General features: G+C 40.5%; 1 protein-coding gene across 3 annotated transcripts in view; it reads left to right on the top strand.

Moving 5' to 3' along the window:
- CCDC148 (coiled-coil domain containing 148) overlaps positions 1-23,909 on the top strand; it is a 78,880-nt gene that overhangs the window by 50,500 nt on the left and 4,471 nt on the right. For all 3 annotated transcript variants that reach the window (XM_080398682.1, XM_080398681.1, XM_080398680.1), the window contains 4 exons: positions 7,394-7,534; positions 13,169-13,287; positions 19,525-19,642; positions 22,239-22,379. In XM_080398682.1, the coding sequence (XP_080254808.1) occupies positions 7,394-7,534; positions 13,169-13,287; positions 19,525-19,642; positions 22,239-22,379 (519 nt within the window). The remainder of the gene's footprint in view (positions 1-7,393; positions 7,535-13,168; positions 13,288-19,524; positions 19,643-22,238; positions 22,380-23,909) is intronic.

Genomic DNA, 23,909 nt, shown 5'->3' with positions numbered 1-23,909 from the left:
CCTTGAAATAATATTTGAATCTCTAGTCATCTTGTAATCGTGTTTCAACATTTCTGACCACGCAACCCTGACTGCTGCAGCTGCTTTTGTTTTCAGTTGCACGGTGATGCCACCATGAAAATGCCAGTTCTTTTACCAGTGCTGGAATAGCATTCTGTGGTGTGCTTCTGCAACTTACTCAGATTTTGTGGTGGTACTTTTGCTATGTAGCATCTTTTTTGTGAAGTTATTTTTCTTGAGGAGACCCTCTAAATTTTTTCCCAGGCATTCTTGGAATCAGTTGTGGACAGTTTGAAGAAGGAAAAAACCTGCAAACCATAATAAAAATAAGGAAAGGTGTGCAGAAATGTTTCAGAGATGAATAAAGCTCTGGGAGATTCTGAAGGTGTATTGGGATGGGGTCATTTTATAAGGTCGAAAGAGTGAGCTAGAGAGAGTCCACGTGGGGATATCAGAGGATTTTCTTTTTATGCCTTTAGTTATGACAAACAATACTGACTTTATCAAATGATTATTAGGAATTCTGAATTTGAATTCTAGCAGCTTATTATAACTGTGTAGCACAGTGTACCCTGTGAGAATACTGATCTGGAGCTCTGTGTAGTCATTTTGTGACGCTGTTCCACCTGGTCATTTTATGTCCCTTTGGTTTGTAGTGTACTTTTGCCTCAGTTTCCAAAAGCTAGTTTTACTCCTTGCGTGACCTTTGCTGTGCAGACCCTCTCTACATCAGCCAGTTGTCCTGTGTTGCTGTTTGCCTAGCTAGGCAGTTTAGCTGCCAGAAGGAGCTTGATGCTGATTCTCGTGTCACTCGAGGCAGCTTCAAGATCGGTTTATAATGTAGTCAGCATTGCTTAAAGAGAAAACCTTGATGGTGCGGTGTTACCATGTGCTAATTTAGTGGGAATTCCCAAGTGAAGTCTCTCAAAAGTTTTTTTGTCATTAAGAGAGATGTATCTGTAGCATTAAGTACATGGTAAATACATTATTACTCTTCAGATGTTAGAGTGAAAGAACTAATTTATTACTTTAATTAGTTTGTAGTGTACTTTATTGTAATACGCAATATTGAAATAACGAACTGAAAATAGGTATATATGCATTCTGTTCGGTACAGCAATTTAATGATTCACTTGGCAAAAGCTACTCTAATAATACATGAAATGTGAAATATACTTGAAATGCGTGTTGTAATTAAAAACTTGCAGAACTTGATGTTGGCAGTGCTTGTACTGCTAAAATGTAAGCTGCTTTGTGAAACAGGCAATAGGGGATCCAGTTTTCAGTGTACTTTCAATATTAGTTTAACTACTAAGATTTTTTTAATATTTAAAGAGAACATTTACTGTTGACACAGTAAACTCTACCCTTCTGATTTTGCACTCGTAGGAATGAAAGAATGCAATCAAGAACACATTAATTTTTTCTGTGTGTGCATTCTGAGGACCCAGATTACTGCCTTAGTGAATCGGGATTATTGTTCAGGATATGTTTTTGTTCTTCAGGCCTGCATGATACTACCTCTGGAGTAAAAACCTGATGAATATAGTGGGTTTTCTTGAAAAGCTTAAATTGTAAGAATACTGGAAATTCAGCATCAGGTAGTCACTTTTAAACAGCACAATATTAAAAGGATGGAAATGCATGCCACAAAGACTGCTCAGTTATTACGCTCCATTTCACTGCCCGCCCTTTGTTGTTACTTGTTTTGCAGCAGTGCTTACAGCTCTCAGATAAGATTGGGTTCCCACAGTGCCGTGTGTTGTACAAAGTGAAGTGTAGTTTGCAAGGTACATACAGATACAGGCTGGGTTTCCATAAAAGGCAGTCTACTATATCCTTTGTTACTGAATTAAGATAGTCTAGTTCCTAATTTTTGAACCCATGATGGTACGGACAGGGTTTGGTTTGGGAATCTTTTCATTCTGGCCCCTGCCATCTTCTGTGGACGGTACTCCCTTGAGAAGTTCCCCTCTATAGGCAGGCTGGCCCACAAAATAAGTTGAGGCTGTGGAACTGAAACTATTCTCTAGCAAAGAGATGTTTTCATGTTTGTGGTTTAAAAAAGTGAAATATATTGACATCAGCAGTTTAATTCCTAATTTTTGGTATTTCTTACATAATAGAACACTTTAATTTGGCTCAGCTTTGTTAAGAAATTTTTATCCTATATGGTAACTCTTCATGTGGGGAAGACGTGGCATAATGCCAACCTACTGAATCACATTTTATAAATATTTTGAAAACAGTGCTTTTCCAGTTTTTACCACTTTTTCCTTTTTTGTTGCAATTATGAGTCACTTTTAAAGGAAGTGATTCCTCTTTTGCCTTAATGAAAAGGCATGGATTAGATAAAGGGGGTGGGTGAGGGTGGGGCAAGGTTAATCTGAACTAACTCCATATACTTACTGCCTACAGAAAAGAATAAATGGGAAAGTATATTACAATGAAACTGTCCTTCCTTCTGTCATTCTTATTACCCATTTTCTTGATTGGCAATGGGCTCATGCATTCAAGAAAACTAACTAGATAAAAATGGAAAGCAGATTCTACCCACTGAGTAAATAGGTGTGTTTAATAGTGATTTAGGGCAGCGTAGATAGCATTGTAGAAGGTAGTGGAGATATGCGCAGAATTTTGGCTGGGGAACCTCATGGCATGATTAATGTTTTGCACCTGAGTGAAGTTACATATTTTGTGCTTGGTTATGCTCACTTGTTTGTATAAGACCTTTTGAAAAATCTAGTTTGTGCCCCAATATTGATTTCTGACTTGAATTAAATGGATTTGACAGAAGAGCTGTGTGAAAATAACTAGGGAAAGTGATTAAGGCCTGCCATGAGATTGGCGCGTAACATATGCCATGCAAACGACTGATAACCAAAATGAATGAGTAAGGAGGCTTGAGGTGATTTCAGACTAGGTGAGCATCTGTATCTGCTTACTGCTTTATTGTTGTTTGATTTCCTTCAATCAGTTGTCGTCCTGACAGAGGCTCTGCTGGGCCAGTTCTGTTCTCAACACTCATTTCCCAGCTGTGTCCCCCCCAGCTCCTTGTGCCCCCCAGCCAGCTCGCTGGTGGGGAGGGGTGAGGGGCAGAAAAGCCCTTGAGGCTGCGCAAGCACCACTCAGCGATAACTAAAACATCCCTGTGCTATCAACGCTCTTTCCAGCACAGATCCAAAACATAGCCCCATGCCAGCTACTGTGAGGAAAACTAACTGTGCTCCAGCCAAAACCAGGCCCAGATGTGGAGCTGCTATGGATGTCTTTGCCTGCTTGATGGTATTCTTGTTCTTGCATGGCTTAGAATGAACAAGTTTGTCATTCCTATGCATGCAATAGGCCCAAATCTGCTGGCTTCCCCTGTGGGGTGTCTAATAAACCTCTGCTACATAGCATTTTTTTGCTTAGAGTCTTCATTTATTCATTTTCATTATTTCCAAGTGAAGCAAGCTGTTTAGACCTTGTCTAATGCTGAATTTGTTAGCAGTGTCAGATCTCTAGAAAACCCTGAAATAAAGGTCTGAATACGTCTTGCTGCTTATACTTGGCTATTCCTCCTCTTCAGCGGCAGTCTTCAGAACTTGGGAGAGTTCGGACAACTCTCCCAAGAAAGCATGTTAGATCCTCTTACCCGCTCTTTTCCTGCTCCTCATCCCATCACTGGGCACCTCTGAGAAAAGGTGGTCCTGTCCTTTTTCTTTGTTTTGCATCTTCCTCAAGAAAATGCATTTCTGTTATGCCTAAAAACATAGCTAAGTGCATATTTCTTTTTCTTGGAACTTGCTTAAATCTTACAGCAACTGCTTTCATCTTCATGATTTTAACTTCTGAACAAACTTATGGAAATATGAGCTCAGATGATAGGAGAGAAGGACTCAAGTCCCAGAACTGACTGTGGGAACTGATCCAGGAGAATGATGTGAGTGAGGACTGAACTATAGAGAAAATGTGTTCCTCTCTGCACCAGAGTAACTCTTTAATGTAAAAGAAAAGACAGTGGACAGCAGAGGAGACATTCCCAGGGGAATGTCTGGACACTGGAAGAGAGACGCTCTTCTGCTTCTTGGTGATTTTCAAGTGGAACAGCTACAGTGTCAAGGAACGAAAAGACCCTGGTTCAAGCTAGTCTGAAAATGAAATGTTCTTCTTAATTTTGAGGACAGGTGGATACAGGTCCCTGCTTCAAAAAGTGTGTCGTTATTTCTTTCTTACTGGAGCAAGTCCAGCAAAGGACCATTAAGATGAAGGGTCTGCAGCACCTGTCCTATGAGGAAAGGCAGAGAGCACTGGGACTGCTCAGCTCGCAGAAGGGTAGGCTCGGGGGGATCTCACTGATGGGCGTAAACACCCAGAGAGAGGGTGCCAGGGGGACAGAGCCACCTTTTCTCAGAGGTGCCCAGTGACAGGATGAGAAGCAACGGGCACAAACTGAAACACTTGAAATTCCATTGCATCCATCACTTTTCTACTGAGAGAGTGGATAAACACTAGAACATGTTGGCCAGAGAGGTTGTGGAGCCTCCATTGTTTGGAGATATGTAAACCTCTATTTGCCATGGACCTAGCTGAGCCTGTTTGAGCAGGGAGTTGGCCTAGACCGTCTTGAGAAGTCCCTTCCAACCTCAGCTCTTTGGTTCTGTTTTCTGCAACCTGGAGTAATTTTAACCATAAATATGACTCCGTATTCCTTTTTATAGAATTAAGAATTGAATGTGGATCTCCCACAGCCTGGGTAAGAGGGCTCAAGGTATTTATGCTGTGATATGGCAGTCTTGATTAATCCAAGTCATTAAATAAAAATTTGGGAATTATTTGGAACGTACTGCTTGAATTCATTAATGTATTTGGGATGACCAAAAGCATGGTAATTACTGGGGGAAAACCTGCTAGGAAAAAATTTTGCCCAGTACTTCTTCTAATAACCTGTTTTGGGGAAATTCAGGTGAATTATTTATATGCAGTATATATTCAAGTGGGACCAGTCATGTTTAGTTCTCTTTTCTGAAAAAAATGAAATGATTTAATGCAGATTCTTAGAGCTATTTATATTACAGTACTTATGTCTAAGGGTTATTTATGTTAATATGTCACTTCTAACTAACGGGGAATTGGGAGGTGGGGGAAGAACAGGTGTTCTGTGTGCCCCACAAGTGTTCAGTGTGCTCCCCAGTTCTTCTAAAAACTTAGCATGTCTCTGACTGGCAGGTTAAAGGTTTTGAGGGGAGTGAGGTTTGTGCTTTTTTCTTTTGGGGAACAAGAAGGTATTTTGACCACTACCAAAGAAGCTCTACCAATTACATATTTCATGAACAATATTATTGTTGTTGTTGTTACAATATCAGATATGTATATAATCCTGTTAAGGGAACATTTTCAAAATTCTGAGGAGAAAGATCATACATGAGGAGTAACATCTGTGCTAAGGAACACTGCAGTAACATTTTTATTTTTTCTTTGCATACTGCACAAGCTTGAATTCCAGTTTGAAACAATTTTGTAAGAATAGCTAAAAAAACCAAGAGTTGTTTCTGTGCTGTCAGCCATGACATTCCTGCACACTCAAATGCATATGGACAAGTGCAGTTTGCATGTATGCATCCTAATTCATCCCTCTTGCATATATTCAGGCATCCATGCCTGGCTGCAGTTTCCATGTGCACGCTTTTATGTTCCCTCCTTGCCAACCATCACACTATGTTTTGTGACATTCATTCAGTGCCATTAATACTTGCTGGCACATACAAAATTATCCCTGTTTCTACCTCACTGCCCTGTAAAATAATTAGTAGCATTGTCCAAACAAGGTGAAGAGGGAGGGAAGTAGAAAGGTCTGGGTTTTCAGGATCTTGTGCCTTTTTTTTTCCCTAGCTGCCTACATTTTCCTAGTCACAGGGATAATTTTTGACTTGGGCCCTCGCTCTCTTCTTGTAAAACATCTGATAGGTGAAGATGGCTGTTTCCTAGCTTTTTTGTTTCTGTTCTGGAAAGGAGAGAAAGGAGATTTCAGAAGGTGAAACACAGTTATGGACAGGCCTCCTCCACTGAGAATTAGTTACAAAAATGGAAGAAAAGAGGTTAAAAAGAGTTTAATGCTCAGCTAAATCATTATTCTTAGCTTTGGGGATGGAGTTGAAGCTGGGAAAAGTTGTATGTCCTCTGAGAGAATAACAGTGTAAATGAAAGTTGCTTGAAGAATCCCAAAACAGAGTAGTTTTAATGAAAACATGGAAACACATCAGTTAATGCTTATGCTTGGGTATGGTGGGAAATTGCATAGAGCTTGTAAAGATAAACTTGGGTTGCAGAAGACAAAAGTAATTGTTGGTTAGTCTGTGTACACATGGCATTCATTACAGGCAGAGTATCTCTTTAACAAGCTGTCTTTGAATCTTTTAATAAAGAGAGAGTTTAATTTTACAACCACTGTAAAACGTCATGCTGTCTTTGTGTAATTATTTTTTGCCTGTGCTACATGACAAGTCACAGCAGTGTTTAGTCTGTTGGGACACTTTGCAAGAGAACAAAATATAATTGTTGTTTAAGCAGAGAAGGGGGGCACCCACGGCATCACTCAGAGATGCAACTTGTTGAGAGCCTCAGACCACAGGCAGTGCTGGATTTCTGTGCTTGTGAAGGATTGGTGTTCAGAAGGATTAACAGAGTTTATGCACACAGTGCAATCCAGTAAAGGTGGAAAAAACCAAGTATTATAATATCATAGTATTAAAGTACTTACTGTAGTATAGAAAACCAGGTGAAAAATGGCTGGAATGCTTGTTCCTTTGAGGAATACAGAGTGCTGTTGGCACTTGACAAATCAAGAGCTGGCAAGCCAACAGAAAGGAGACATCGTTAATCTCATTGAAACCAGTGTGAAACAGATGAGCATACACCTGATCTTGACAACACCAAGGTAAATTTTGCACAGTTTGAAAGCTGGCAAAGGGGAGGTGTCTGTCACTGGTGTCCAGAGCCCCGGCCGACGCGCTGTCACAGAAGTGCCTGAGTTGAAGGGCGCAAGCAGACTCCTGTGGGTTAGCCTTGCTCTCCATTTGTTCATAGGTTCGTTAAGAGATTTACATGTTATTGAAAGTCTAAGCGCTGGAGGGGAATTTAAAGACCTGATGTTACTGAGGTGGTTTTGGCAATTTCACCTCAAGTCTTTTCATACGTGATGTTACTGCGTATTATGGCAGTCAGCTGTGAATCACACATTAACATGCGGGAAGGTGGTGCTTACTAAATGATTATGTGTTGCTGATAAGATTGTAAGTCTAAGTTTGTAAATGGTTTACGTGGGTTTCCTTCCCAGCCTCGGCTTGGCTGGGCTGGATCGCAGTGTTACACAAGTCGGCTGCAGAACTGTCTTTTCCACTGTCTCTTCCAGGTTCTCCAGTGGAAAGCCCAGCAGGAAGAGGCTACTGAACGAGAAGCTGCTGTAGCTGCCAGAAGAAAAGAAAAGAAAGATGAGGAAGAAAGGCTACAGAAAGAACGGGAAATGATTCATAGAGCTCAGGAGAAAGAGAAAGTATGAGAAATTTTATACAATTTTGCATATATTAATGTGTACAACTGACTTTAAAATCCTTAACTGATCTCACTACCATGTATTCTTGTAAAGTATTTAGTGTAAGTATAGAGAAAAGCAAATGGTTAGTTGAATCTTGCTACTGTCCAGTTTAGCTTTAAAGATGCCTGTCGCTACACATCAGTTGTGTTACTTTGTTATGTTTTTTCTTAAAAAAAAAAAAAAGCATAAACAATTAAGTGTATGCGACTATCTCCGTGTCACAAAACTCAGCGCAGAGGCACTACTGGATTTCTAATGCTTACAGATTTGTGCTTTTTAGCAATGTGGCAGACTATGAAAGCTTCCACTGCTGCAGTTAAGTATGCTGCAATGCAGCAAATGAGCCTTACAGTATATTGTCTGCAGGATAGCGCGCTGCACTTTGCAGCACAAGGGCCTTAAAAGTAAGCCTGAAGCACAATGGTAATGTTAACCCTTTCAGGGTGTCAGAAGTCTGTTACTTTATTGTAAGTACATATGTGGTGACTCCTTGGGAAACGGCTTTGATGCATAAGTCTAAACTTCAACTTAATGGAAAATCAGAAATCCATGTAATGAACATAATGCTTTTAGAAAATCAAGCTGTGTCACGTGTATTTGTGTTGACCTTTTTATTTAAATGATATGGCAAAAATCCAGGAGGTTGTTTTTTCAGAACTTTACCTCCTTTTCTGATTATTTTTTATGGTGGGTCCAACTCACCTGTAGCCTGTTTGTTAAGGCTGCAGAATTATTTCTGGAAAAAATAAGCTGGAGAATGTCATAGATTCATATTGCTTTGTCTTTCAAGTGCTGATGGGTAAACAGTCTCTTTTATTGCTATGGGACTACTTGTGTTAACATGGTTGCAAGAAGGGTTACTAAAAGCTGTGCTCTTGTAACATGCCAGTTCAAAGCCGAGTTAAGAAAACAAGGCTAAACTGTTCCAGATAGAGTGTTTCCATGATGCGTATGAAGGCTTTAGTGGCATCAATATGTGTCATGCTACAGAAAGCTTGTGCAAAAGAAGGAAGAAAAAATCTTTAGATATGTTACCATGTTTTCTCTTTAGATTTTGCGTTCTTGTCTTTATCTGCCATGTTTCTGTGTAACATCTTACTGGGAGCAAACATTTACTGATGGCACTACAAAATGGCCAGTTAGACACACTAGAACTTGATGGGTCCTTGTGTTGGTAGTGGTGTCTATTGCAGTGATACACCTTGCAGGAAAACAAACACAAAACTGTCCATACTTACAGCAATTTGATTAAGTTGTTACTGAAACAATTCACAACACTTAGGAAAAGCAGAAAAGAATCTATAGCATAGCAAAATAAGTGACTTGCAGGTGGGTGAAACTGACTGCCTTAGCAGAGGAATGAAAGTAAACTCCTGCACTACTTGGAATTTCCCTATATTTTTTTATAGCACTCCAGTATCTTTTCCTTGCTTTGTCCAAAGAAATAGGCTTTGATGCCATGGCAAATGGGTCATGAGAAGAAGCTTTTGTGGCTTGTTGTATTCCTGGTGGTAGGTTGCACAGCCGTTGAATTTGGTTATATCAACAAATCTGCAAAGGAGCACTTGACTGAAAAGGCTACCTGGAGAAAAGCAGCTGAAGCTTCTGAAGCCGCCTTGTCTCCAGGTAGAGACTGTTATCCCTCATTATTTCTCATTGCTACAAGTCCTCAGAGCCAACATTTGAAAAGCTGCCTAATCTCAAATTGATTTGATTTTATTTGTGAGTTCATTCTTCTTGCTCATTACTGCATTTGCATATTGCATGTATCCAGTTCCTTCTCTAGCTGAAGAAGTATCTACTTACCTTGGTCACCTGATGTTATTATTTTTCTTCATTTTATCTTGAAGATAAAATATACATTCTTGGCAGAGCACAATCTTTCTGTTAAGCTACGCTAAATCGTATAGTTAGAAAAACTGCAAATAACTGTCCAAAAGTCAGTTTCAAGAGATGCTTCCCTTTCCTTCAAAATACACAGAATACTCTCACTTTGCATGCAAATCAGAAAAGTTCAGATTGGAAAGGACCTCAAGAGGTCTCTGGTCCTGTCTCCTCAGCTGTGAGGTCCAGCTCATGGTTTTATCCTTATTTTAATTTGTTTTATTAATCCTTATATGTTTCTGTAGTATTTGAGACTGTCATTTCAAGTTCAAAAGTTGAGAAAGCTGTATTTATGGGTTTGCAAGTCATGCACTTTCAGAGACATCTTGGCTCAATTTAAATCAGTATTGGTTTTGCCTTTACCTTTAATTGGCTTATTGTAGATAGTGTTGGTGAACTTTTTAGGTATAAACCTCTTCAAAAAGGCAAAGGGGGAATTTTCCAGATTATGTCTATGTGCACTGTGTTACAAAACTTCATCATGTATGTGATCTTATTTTTTTTCACATTGACGTATGTTTCCTGGTATCTGTTCTGGATTTATGTTGTTACATTCTGGATTTAAAGTTATAAAATAACAAATGAAGGCAGAACTTCTGTGTTTGGTGTCTGCATCCATCTTCTGTATGCTTTCAGGGAGAGATATGATGAAATTTTGACCGGTAGGGATAATGCATAAGTTGTCTGAGTTGGGCTGTGTGACTGGGAGATGGTGTGGTCTCTCCACCAGCACTGGAATGGGTACTGAGAGAGGGGCAGCCCCTCTTTAATGAGGCTTTGCTGCTTTTCCCTTTGTTGCAACTTATTCTGCTTATTTGTCTTTGCTGGGGCGAGGTTTATAGTGGCAGGTGGCTCTGAAGCCAGGGGAAGGGAAGAGGTTTGGGGAGGCTGTGTTGACCTAACCACCAGGATGTTCATTTTATGTGTAAATATTTTGGGTTTGTGAACTTTCCACTTTCCTCTGGCCTGTGGGGAATGTCTGTATAGAACAGCCCTCTGCCTGTGCACAGATGGAGCAGCAGCTGTGTGAGGTCAGCGGTCTGTACGTTTCATTTGAGCATGTCACAGCTTAGAGCCTTAGGAAGGGCTGCTAACCCAATACTGCAGCTGCTTTTCTGGTCAGGGTTCTGTGGCAGCCAGAAGAATATGTAACGGATCCGTGATCAGTGTGAAAGAAATGCCTTTGCTCTGCCTGGTTTGTAATCTAGGCAGGGTGCGTCAAGTACTTCCAAACCTGAGAATGGGTAGAATGACGTTAAATCTTAAATACCAATGCGATGTGTGCTCTCTTGGACTGCAGATCAGATTTTTTCCCCTATATATTTAAATACGGAATTTCAGAAATATCTGCTGGTCCCTAATTAGAGTTTAAGAGAAAGCCTTCAGGCAATGTGGAATACAGACATGGAGTAACTAACTGCAAACGAGTTAGTTTTACTTCATAAATATACGTATTCCAAACAATATTAAATAAAAGCATTCTAAGAAATATTGTTATAGCCATTCTTGTTTTCATGTCCTTCATGTGTAGAAAATCGCCTATATAAAGAAATGCTTGGCTTATAGATTGGGAGTGCTGAAATATAAGCACTGTTTGGAAGACCTGTTTTATTCTAAATCGTGATAGTTAAAGGGTTTTCTGCACAAAGTCAATCATATCGTGCGAGCTCCCGCACACGGTCAGGGCAGTGCCAAGCACAGATGCAGGAGCTTGCTCACAGATGCACTGGGCTGAGAGCGGCCCTGCGGAGGAGGACCTGGGGGTGTCGGTGGGCGAGAAGCTCAGCGCGACCCAGCCATGGGCGCTCGCAGCCAGAGCCCCGGCCGTGCCTGGGCTGCCCCCCCAGCAGGGCCGGCAGGGCGAGGGAGGGGGCTCTGCCCCTCTGCCCCGCTCTGCTGAGACCCCCCCGCAGCGCTGCCTCCAGCTCTGGGACCCGGCATAAGGGGGGCACGGAGCTGTGGGAGCGAGCCCAGCGGGGGCCACGGAGATGGGCAGGGGCTGGAGCCCCTCTCCTGGGAAGCCGGGCTGGGAGAGCTGGGGCTGTTCAGCCTGGAGAAGAGCAGGCTCCGGGGGGGCCTTAGAGCAGCTCCCAGCGCCTGAAGGGGCCGGCAGGAAAGCTGGGGGGGGGCTTCTTACAGGGGCACGTGTGACAGGGCACGGGGGTGGCTTTGAGCGCAGAGAGGGCAGATGCAGGTCAGATATCAGGAAGAACCTCTCCCCGTGAGGGCGGCGAGGCGGTGGGCCAGGCTGCCCAGAGCAGCTGTGGGTGCCCCATCCCTGGCAGTGCTCCAGGCCAGGCTGGATGGGGCTGGGAGCAGCCTGGGCTGGGGGGGTCCCTGCCCGGGGCAGGGCTGGGAACTGGGTGGGCTTTAAGGTCCCTTCCAGCCCAAACCATTCTGATAAAAAGGATGGTATCTTGACTGTCATTTCAACTGAATTTCCAAAAGAGGCTTAAATTCCATATAGTTCAGTGGATGATACAGAAGTTGTTTTTGTTGCCATTTCATGAAATTTTTCCGATGTGAGATGATTCCATAAATAATCTCATTATAAGAAATTACCTGTGTTTTGGGAGGTAGAATAAGTTCTCAGACCTTCAGAGGAACTTTATGCATTTAAATATAAAACCAACAGATTATGGAGGTATCATTTCAATTGCTTTTATAATTAATTTTATAATTAATGTTTTCTTAGTTTTACATTAAATTTCTTAAGATTTTCTTAGATTTATATTAAAATTAGTAAGATTTTCTTAGATTTTTGCATCTTTTTCTAAAGCTTCCATTCTCTGTTTTTCCAGCTGTATTTGAAATTTTGGAAACTTAATGCTGCTTGGTCAGTGAATTCAAAATGGCAGCACTCGGGACATGGTTTAATGGTGGACTTGGCAGTGTTAGGTTTATGGTTGGACTGGATGATCTTAAAGGTCTTTTCCAACTTATATGGTTCTATGCTTCTGTGATTTGTAATGTATGTCATGGCAAAGTGGGAATTACAGCTTTGCTGCAAATTCCAGCAGTTGTCCTTGAAGACCTGCCCTGGTTTTAGGAACAGAATCCTGTAGAATTTATTCAAGTGGAGAATTCAGAGTTTCACTTCAGCAATATTTACTTTAAATCCCAGTTCCTCATTTTACGTGCAAAACCCCCTCATACTTTTCAGGTAAACTTCCCTGCTCAGATTTCACCATCCTGCTCAAGGCCTTTCTTTCTCGCTCAGCTTTGGAAAGGCTTCATACTTACATCAGGAGCACTCATGTGCTTCTCCCTGTTCCTCATCAGGCTCTCCAGCCAAAACGAACCAGGCTGGTGTGGATCCAGTTGTCTGAGCTAACCTGGGAGATGTTCACTCAAGGAACATTCCCTCACACGAGCAGCACAGTTGAAGGTGTTGATGGCAAAGTAGGAAAGGAAGGAGCAAATGAAAGTAGTAGTCTTTAGTTTGCAGTTGAAAGTAATATTCAAATTTGTTTCCACGGTCTGATTATACTGTTTCTGTTGTGGGGGCTCCACACCCGGTTCTTCTCCTAATAAAACTTTTGTTAGCCCATACTATTCTAAAAGATAAATTTTATTCTTAAAAATTCAATGCTGGATTTTCTTTAACTGAATGCTTATCTTATTTTCTTTGTTTTCACTACCTAATGATTGTATTGTTTGGCTTGTGAATGATTGTTACTTTGTTTACTGTATTTGTTCAAACTCTAGGTGAAGAAGTACCAGGCTGAGAAACAGCTCAAGTGGCAAGAACAGGAAGAGAAAGATCTACAACATCTGAAGGAGTTAAGAAAATTAATGGCTGAACAAGCAGTTAAAGACAGAGAAAGGTAAAAGAAATTAAATGTGAATGCCTATAGTGTCAATAGGAATGTCTTATAACCTAATTTGCTTTTATGTCCCAACTTTCTAAGAGATAAGTAATTTTTTTGTATTCCTTTTTGGCCATTATCCCAGTCTATACACTTAGTCTATACACTAAGGCTGCGTCATGATTGTATCCTGGATGCAATTTATTTGTTAGTTTGAATTAATTCATATCCATCAAAGCTTTAGACCTTTGTAAGTGCTAAACTGCTGTAATCACAATAGGGTACACACGTTAAAACCAGCTCCCTTTGTGGTTTTTTAATTGTAGCTGGGTAAATTCCCACTTTGAAAAATTATTTATAATCACGTTTGGTTTTTTGAGAGCCAAGCAAGAGGAGCACATTAAGCACTTAACAGCCTCAAAGGTGTTTATTATTCTTTTAGAGAATTTAGGTTTTAAACTGTTCATCTAGTTGTAGATACTTTTCACCTGTTTGATGTAATTTAGGACTTCAGCCTGCTAACATTTGAATCCTTGCCAAGTCTTTGTTGCAGAACGTGGCCTTCAATGACCTGTTGAAGAAATACTTGATTTCATAGAGGAGTTCCTCTGCCACAGAGGAGCATAAAACCCCCTGTATGTAGTCTGGTTATAATTGCTCTCAATTCAGAGGCTTACCTTTCTTCTCATGGAGGGACCCACCAAACTGCATAGACCAGATATGTAATTAAAATAGGGTTAAAGTACCATTGGCATTAGAATATTAAACTTGGTCTTAAGCATTCTGTGGGAAACGCTACTTTGATCTTACTTTGTTGTGATAACTTGCTGACAGCTAAATTGAAATGTCTGTATCTTTATGCTACAAATATATTTATACCTTCCCTTAAACATACCTGCAACAATTCTAGCTCATAGCAAAAGAAGCATGTTCTTTTGTTATGCTAATAAATGTTGCAGAATAAAATATAAGGGAATGGCACAGTTCATTGAGGAATGCAGGAAGGAAGTAATCACATCTTCAGGCTATTATGAATCAGAAGTTGGTAAGTGCTTAGCATTATGTTTCCCAGAATTGGCGTACTGCACAAAATAAAGCAGTTTAAAGAAAAATGCTTACTGTTTGTGTAGATTAATAATTCTTTGAAATTACTTAATGCTTTTCATCTTCAAAGCCTACGGAAACATTAATCAAAGAAGGGCAGAGAGATGTTACTGTTATTAGGTGCTGTAGTGCTACAAGCATGGTATAAGGCATTTTAAAATGTGTTGTACTGAACTAAGGTAGACACACTGGCATAATGGTTTCGCAGCGTGGAACTAGAGTCCTGTATGAACTAGTAGTATTCTTACACGTTTCATCTGTTGCAGCACATAAATTGGTTTTGAGTCTTTGCAGAACTGATAATGACACAGGCGTTGTGCCATGATCATGGCACAAGCCAGTACCACATTTCTGATCTGACACGTTTTCAGGCTTTCTGGGGAAAGGAAGAGATTTTTGGATCCTGAGCTGACTGGCTATTTCAAGTACAAGATACGTTCTGGATAGTGCATAGAATTTCTAATAGGTACAATAAGAAACTTAAAAAATGGTCTGCTCTTATCCTGAATTGCTTTTACAATTAATTTAAAATTAAGTAATCAGATTTATAAAAAAGAAAATTATCACTTTGGTGCTGTGTTTATTCAGGTCTCACTTTGTAATTGCAAGATGCTGAATAGCCAAAGCTATGACCAGATCAAAGAAAAGGATTAAAAGGCATCTGAAACTGGATGTAGAATTTCAGGTGACTGAGTCCAGCTTTGCCTTCCGCAGCTCCTCTGGTTAGCAACTATCTGACAGTGGAGACATGTAACTGACTGGACCTTTCATTTTTTGGCCTGGAAGTTCCTAGGTAGCTGCAGCTTTATGTTCAGTGCGTGTCTTAGAACTGTTGTCTGCAGAGCAGCTGGCTAGCCCGCACCTGCCGAAACCCCCATGGGTTTAAGTTTATGTAAGTTCCCATAGATGCTGACCAAGTGAAAGATGGCCAGAGTAGTGAGTGCATCACAAAATCCTAAGAAGCCATGCTGTCTGCACTCAGAAACATGGGAGAGGGGAAGAGGATTGTGCTGTGATTTCTGCTCCAAGCACGATGTCTATTCTTATTAATTTTTTAACCAACAGTCATTTTATAGTCATTTTACAGGGGCTGAGGTAAGAACCAGGTCTGCCCAGATCCTGTCAAATGCCCCAACGAGTAGTCTAAAATCAAAATCCTTTTTTGCTTTCCTCTACGCTCATTCATTCTGTACTGTTTGCTGATAGTGGCCCAGCTATTAAAACAGGTGGAGGTTCCCTCCTTACCTAGAGTGTTGTATATTCTCACTGATTTTGATGCTTGCTGATAATGCAGAAAATGCAGATTTGAACTTCTTCAGATTAAGAACCTGAGACTAAAACTGTCCAAGCAAGAGCTCTCATTACAGGTGTGTATCGTAAAAGGTCTGGGCTGGCCACATTTGAACAGGAAAGTTGAGAGTTCTGATCCTTTTTTAAATAAAAATTACAAGGTTTAGTAGATGACAGCCCCAGAGAGAGAAACACTCCAGAAACACAGCAGGTGCTAAATAAATGGTGTGTGTTGTCTTTACTGGTGTTTAGTCTGACTTAGCCCCATTAAGCTGGGGTAGCTGGTGGGACTATGTCGGGGGTAAGAAGTTAGTGGTGGCAAGATACATTTGCATGTGGCCCACTGAAAGTAGAGAAGTAAGCACAGATGTAGATCTACTGCCCTCAGTCCTTTATATGTCCATAGGATCACACGTTCAGCTGTTCTGCATGTCTTAAGTTAGGTCTACATGCCTATGTCTTTAGGACACTGAATTATAAGATCTCTTTAGTGTGGTATCAAGAATTACGAACTGCATTTGAGTCTTACTGTGCTTCAAGAATTAGCATCTGCAAGGGCAGATGTTTGTCTGTCGCTAACAGTCCACTTCTCCCTTTTTTAATCCATGCAGTGCATTTCAGTCAGGTCCTCCATCGGGTCCCTTAGGTATGGAATGGATTGAATATACATGAAATATTGTAAAAGAACATATCCTACCTACCCACCCCAAGCAATAGATATGGCATTATTGTTGCAGGGTGAGAATTAAATTGGCGTGAAATTGCGCAGATATTTTCATTCATGAGAAATATTTGAAATTAGTCTATGAGAAATAGACTGGCACAGTCCTGTTCTGCAGAGAGACGGCGAGTGGGAGGCATCTGTAGGCATTTTCACCCAGCACCTGTACTGCTGCCAGTCCTGGCCCTGAATTCAAAGGGCAGGGGTGGGAGAGTTGGAAGGAAAGGATTGCTCATTGCATGATTTTTGTCTGACTAACCATCAGAAACAGCGCGATGGCAGCTGCTTGCCATGCAGCTCTGTTTATCGCATGCCGGGGGGAAAGGTGCTTGTGTTTCACATCTCTCCCTTCCCTTGTGCTCTCTGCAGCAGCTCCTCCCTGGCAATGCGTGCAGACGGCCTTTCCTCCCTCCCCTCTTGCCCTGCCACAAGTTTTTCCCCTTCCTGAAGCAAATCTCTCACCAACTGCCCCAAAACCTCCCGCTCTCTCATCAGTGCTGCACACTGAGGGGACACAGAACAGAAAGGATCCAGAAAAACTGTGGGCAAATCGTGGGGTGTTGAAGCCGTTCATGCGGCTGGGCAGGCAGGGCTGTTGCTGGGGTCGATGCCCACAGCAAGGGTGGCTGCCCTTGCGTTCGGGGGGGCCCGCAGAGCCCCCCGCCCCTGCCCCGCCGTGCAGCGCAGCCTGGGGGGCAGAGGCTCTGGGTGGGAGCCAGCGGCTGCTTCGCAGATCTGATCAGCGTGTCAGGCACTTGCTATCGCAGGTGCCTCGTGCCTTGGCGGCATCGTGCATCGCTGCGGCCTCACGGGTGGAAACACCAGCAAACCTCCCTAGCCACTGCGATCAGGCTTCCAGCTGTTTATGTCAGATTTATTCAACTGACAACAGTGAACAGGATAAGTTGTGATACAGGGCAAAAAAGCTGCCTACGTTATAACCCAATTTTTTAAAGTATTGCTAAAGCTTTCATAATAAACCTAGTAGTCCATTATTTCCTTTTGAATATTTATGAGGCAGCATCTGAAAGCAGAGTTTTAGTGAAATTATGCTTATCAAAAATTACATAAATGTGTACCCACAATACTTCAAAAAGGTAGCTTTACTGAAACTAATCAGCTAAGCTCATTTTTCAGCCGGTGACTTCTTAAAGTTGTTACTTACTGTGGTACTTAAAGTCAAAATTGAGTATTAAGACATTCTAATTTTGAACTTTTCTACAAAATTAAGTTTACTTTGAAGAAATAGTAGCTAAAATATTACTAAACGTAATAGAGTGAAAGAGAATCAACAACTAACTCTGCATGTGGACACTGTGAAATCACAGCTCAAGTAAACATTTTAATAAAAGTATTGGAAGGACGTTCCGAATTAGGAACACAATGTACGATTGAATACATATTTACAAGGTTCTCTGCCTTCCCTGAGTGTTGATTTCACATCTCTGCCATTGCCCTCAGACAATTAAAATTTATCTTTGTTAATACTGGCCTTGGTCTCTCCAGCATGAGGAAGATGATGATCTTCTTAAAGTAACGTAGTCACAGAAACATGAACCTTCTTCTTAGGAGCAGCAAATGCTTCATCAGGATGCAAAGTCCTTGCTCTTCCCTGGTCTGCCTAGCAGTTACTTTGGCCATCAATTGCAGTCGCTTATACATTATTGTATACCTGTTCAAATGGGGTGTGGAAATGCCATAAAATGTTTCTACTTGCATACATGAAAACTTCTGTAGTAGAGAGAACGTGTTTCAAATTAGACCTGGATGTGTGCCCCTTAGTTTTTCTTCTTGGTAATTTACAGAAGCTTCCAGGGTACTGAATTTCATATTTGATAAACTGGAGTATTTTAGAAATGTATCATAGTAGTCAGCTCAAGCAGAATGAAAGGTTTCCAGTATAATACATTTTTGTCATGTTTTCAGAAAAATATAAGTATCTGCTTTTCATTATTTTTTCTTCATATGAAAGGAAGATGGGGCTTTTTCCCTGGAACAAAATTACTTTGGAAGATTACTACTGTAAGCATTCATCTGCCTAAACTACAGTGGCTAATTTAAGAAACTGAGAGCCTCTCTGGGGCACCGTCAGGCAGCTTTGTACCACTGTCTTGGGAAAAATTTGTTTGTCCTGATAATTGTTATTGGATTATTGATGTAGTGGTCTTTTCTAGCTACCAACTGTATATTTAGTTCTGATTTTTGGAGTTTATAGCACAAGTTATAGAATCCTTTGAGCTTACTAAAACTTTGAGAGTAAGAAAATAAAAATACATGTTTTATTGCAGCTGAAGCAGCTCTTTCTTCTCCATATCTCTAAAGGCAAGTTAAAATTTGAAGAGCAAAAGAAGGATAATTCTCTGAATGCAAAGCATGGCAATGGGAACTCCTGTATAAGGACTAAAAGTGACATAACAAAGAATGCCCCACAGCTTTGTAAGAAGCAGTTTGGCAGTGGACTGAGAGTTATTAGGAAATACAGTTATGGTAGTGCTATCAGGGCTATAAAAGCCAATTGCGAAAAATTGACCAGCAAAAATAATGCCATCAATAAAGTTTCAGGTTTCCTTGTGCTAACTTTCACTTTTTTCCTTTTGAAGAAGAATGTAATTCTCAAGGTTTTTTGCTTCTTCCAGTGACAAGATTGGGAGCGGTATGTTTCTTTTAATGGAAAGGGTTATAGGAAGGAGTTCTTCTGCCATACACAGATGTCAGAGAACATTTCTTCTTGGCAAAGAATATGGTGGCGGGGGGAGGAGGGGTGGGGAGGGTAGCAGGACTATATAAAGCATGCTGGAGAGAATCTGCGTTCTAGAAAAGAAACCTGAAAGGTTAGCCAAGTTATTTAAAACAAAGAAACGGGAAAAGAACCCTAAAACCAAATAAATAAAAAAAAATCTCCCCAAAACCCGCTTCCCCCCAAAACCCCAAACCAAACTACTCCAACAAAAATAACACATTCAAATGAAAAGGCTTTTTTTTTTTTTTTTTGCATTTTTCAGGTGTTCGGCTGAACCACCATAGTATTATTACATAGATTTAGAAAACATCAGACTAGTTTTCAAACTGAAATATCGTAACAGAAATCTAAAATTACAGTTGACCCCTTTTTTTCCATTTGTATGTATTCTGTTTTGCAGGGTAAAGTATAGACAAGCATTACTAGAAAGACAGTTGCTGGAGAAAAAGGAACTGGCTCTTCAAGAAGCACGTGAAGAAGAGAAAAAAAAGAAACGCCTTGAAGCACTCCGACAACAGGTGGCTTTATCTCCTGCATACAGTATTTTCATATACAGTAATGATATAAACACATACTGCCGTATTATGAAAGATAAAAAGACCAATCGATCAAAAGCAAATAAACGAAGATGTTGAAATGCACTTTTGGTCTTACTTTAACAGTAATTCTGTCATGTTATAAATCCTGTGTGCTTTGTAACTCTGACAACAGGAACATTATGATGTTAAGTCGACTGTAGAAACTGGATATCTGAAAATAGATTTTTTTTTCTGGGTTGGATGTGATTTCTCTTTTTCTTTTTTCTTTTTTTCCTTTAGGAATCATAAATCTGCCTTGAATATTAGGCAATATTTTTGAGTAATTTAAATTCTGAAAACTTACAGACCTTGGACAACTTTTCTTCAGAGAGAGGTTTAAGTGTCTGTGAAACTTTTGCACATTATTTTAAAAAGGACATCCCAGAAAATGCTTGCTAATATTTGTCATAGTAAATATAGTGGTTTTGGTTTGGTTTTGTTTTCTTTCCTGCTGCTGACTTTCGAAGGAGGAATTTTAACTTCACTTACATTTTTTATCTAATCTCCTTATTTTTTCCTCCAAAGATTAAAAAGGAGAAATCTAGAGCTCACATTCTTTACACTCCAGGAACTGCAGCCTAAATGTGCAGGCAAAGGAAAATGAGGGAGGGAGGAAAGGTGCTCTTCAAACGCTTTTGATTTTGGATAATTTAAACGTCACTAATGTAGCAGCTTTCTCCCTAGGACTACCCATGGTTAAAAATATGGTATTTGATGCAGCCTTGACCTCACCTTCAGCACATCCTTTGGCTTCAGGATTAACCATCCCAGAACCATGTGCATGCCAGTGAAATTCTTTCTCGGTCTCTCATGGACTGTTTGTGGCCTTATAAGTGCTTTCACTTCAGCATTTGGGTGTGCAAAGTCAAGAAGAAAGAAAAACATAACAGAGATTAAACACCCTGAGCCATCTACTGTGGGAGAGCTGAGCGTAACAGGAATAAATAAACCTAAGGGATCATTGGTCTGTTACTTCAGTCATTTTTTTAAACTGTTGAACTCAGGCTCATTTCCATTCAATAATGCTTTATTTTTAATAATCTGATTCAATTAAATGTTTTGCAGTATTAACAGTGTGATTTTAGCTTGTCAATGCATTTTTAGTAATAACCCTGTTATGTCTTTTCTAAGTTACTGGTTGAATTGCATTATCTTTTGCATCAGATTTTACAAGAGACTGATTGAGTCGTGATCTGTTGATCCCTTCTAACTGATCCCATTCTCTTACTGAAGTAGAAACTGCTTCTAGAATGGCCTTTGACTAGGACAGTAGGCTTCCCACTTCGTTACATATTTCTAACCAGTATTTGTTCTCTGGGTTTCACACTAATGAAATACCGCTTCATAAATTATGCCGCTTGGTTGTATGTGGGGAAAAAAAAAAAAAAAAAGATCTTTAGTGAAGTCATCCAGTCTGTGTATTTTGACAGCCTGTAAATACAAAGGTGACATTTTATTAAAGAGATGGGGGGGGGGAATTATCATACACAATTAAAAAAATTTTTTTTTTTTTGGTTTAGCCATTCAGATGGTGTCCCAACTGATTATTTTGCTTATGCATCTTTCTGTATTTTACAAAGTAGTATTAGCCTGTCTGTATCTGAATACTTTGACACAAAGAAAATAAGCAATGAAAAAAGGTTGACTCTTGCACAATATAGTGTCTGAGAGAATCTTTGATACTCATCTAGCTGCAGGAAATTAAACACTTAGAACAGATACACTTAAGAAAAAAGTCCTGTGGCTTATCTCTCAATGTTGTTGTCCATGACTCTGTAAAGATTGTGAACTTCAGATCTGAACACCTCTGTTTCCATCAGAAGACAGTTTGGACTTGCAGGAGTTGTGGGTATTGCTAAATTATGAGTCTGCTGGTTCCATTTGGTTACTGGTTTTGAACATCCAAGCCCATGCCAATCTCTGCTAGAGAGCCGAGGGTGCTGTTGCTTCTCTCTTACACCATCCTTGCTGAGCCAGGGCTGCCTCCGCAGCCAGGACCACGTGCCGCTCCTACAGCGCAAACATCAGTGGTGCACGTTTGGGACGTGCTGCTTTCTGGGAGCCTAAATCTTACTGTAAGCTTATTGCCTACCAGGAGTATGATGAGGTAGCGACATAAACTCTCTCTTGATGGAAACGCTGTCCAGCTTTAAAGTTTGTTTTCAAGGACTGACAGCTGGCATTCATAATATGCGGGTTATTCTCTGTTAGGCTTGCCCACATAGCAGGCAGCTCACTCTGCAGCAGTTCTGGGCATGCACAGTGCTGTATTAAGTCCAGCCAATTAAACTGTCTCCATTGGGAAACAGGAAAAAAATCTCCCCGATTATTATTCTCTGTCAAAGTGGTTTTACTCTGGATTCAAGTTTTAAGCTTTACAACTTCTGTATATGGATACAAGGTGGTTTAAGACAACTTTTGAAATTTTTAAACCAGGAAAATGATTGTGTTCTCAAGGGATGTGTTATTGCTAATCACCTTTTCTCACCTTAGGTCTACATAGAGGTAATTGTTATTTTTGTATCATGTATTTTAGGTTGCCATTGCTGCAAAATCAGATCCGGCTAGAGTAGTGGCTGATACGGTGGCATCTAAAGCTCGGATGGGCATTGGGACCAAAGAAGAGTTTGATCTTCAGAAGCCACTGTTTAAGTTGCATACGTACAGTGAACAGCAGGTAAGTGTCTGTAATCATACTGTATAGTTTACTGTGTGCACATATATCTTAATAGCAGTACATGATAGTGATGCTAATAATATATGCTAAATAGCAATATTAACAGTAGAATATAGAATAGATAGAATATATAAAACCATAATGAGCAATGGGTGGGGTAAAATCTCTCTGACCCAATGTAGATGCTGGAGGAACAAGCGTGGACCAGAGTCGGGTCCAGTGCAGGGCTCCCGGGCTGTCGCTGAACAGCATCTCCCACCGCTGCTACCAGAGAGAGGACACTGGGCTAAAGGGGTCATTTGGCACTTGTGTGTTTACCAGGCATTTTGCCTGATCTGTTTGCTATTTTATTCATTTCAAAACTCACCCCTTTTACATTTTTGTGCATTTATTTAAAAGAGTGCCTCCTTTTCACCTGCTCCAGTTAGTGTCGTAGTATTTGAAGCGAACTGACTCAGCGTTTAAGTTCTCCTGACTGTATACAAAAGATCTACGTCACAGGTAGCTTAAATATGAGGGGTTCTTTTTTTCTTGGAAGATTATGCACAGCACAAATCTCTTCATAAGCTGGAAGCTGATGTCTTGACTGTCTTTAACACTATTTCTGGATTGAAGATCAGTTGGAATGTGATAAGCAAGGGGTAAAGGAGAAGAAACCAGTGAAGTGTAAATGAAGTAGGAAACTGAAGTAACTATACTCCTGTTGTCAGGTCACTTGGATTGCTGAGCACAGTGCTAGCTCAATTTCAAATGGAAGTAAGCAACACAGAGGAGGATCTTTTGATTCCCTTACTGTTCCCCATCTGCTTAGTCTATGCATTTGAAATTATACCCACTCTGGAATTTGAAAATCATGTTTACAGAAAGAGAACTGCTATGATATAATTCTATGGTGTAAAAACTTTCTTTTAGCACTGAATAAACTGAAATGTAACAATGTCTATTAACTACACTTGTCCAGCGCTTCCCATTTTAAGACATTTTAAAGCTTCTCAGGTTTGGTAAAGGAGAGGTGTGGTACAAGAGATGTAGGTTTTGTTTGACTATTAACATCTACCGAGATCTGACTGATGTATGAGGTTCTGAAAAGCCTTACCTTAAAAATGCGCTGAACATGCATATTTGGGATTGATACCTGAATTCTCAGAATATTCTTCCTGCTTCAACTCCAAGCAGGTTTTGGTACTGCTCAGACTGCAGTACGTGATTCCTGCTAAGCATATGAGCATGCTCCATCCCAGAGCTGCAGTGGTCATGGATAATGTTCCCCATTGTTGGTCTTCCCAGCAGCTCTGGGCGCTGTGGCAGGTGATGCCAGAACTGAAGGCAATGGGACACTCTCACATGCACTTTCAGCACTCCCTCACTGTTGCCTCCAGAAGAAGGATTTGAAAGAGGCTTGCAAATTTTGCCAGATAACCTTTTGACAAATTCAGAAGCAATTTCCTTGGGCATTGATTGTCATTACGTAAAATGGAAGTGGTGCTGCCATGTGGTCACAAGGCAATGCTGTGAGAAAAATCACAAACA

The sequence above is a fragment of the Falco punctatus genome (genome assembly GCF_963210335.1).
Source record: "Falco punctatus genome assembly, chromosome: 8".
Classification (NCBI taxonomy): domain Eukaryota; kingdom Metazoa; phylum Chordata; class Aves; order Falconiformes; family Falconidae; genus Falco; species Falco punctatus.
Note: the sequence above shows the minus strand (reverse complement) of the source record. Positions and strands in the feature narration are given on the sequence as shown.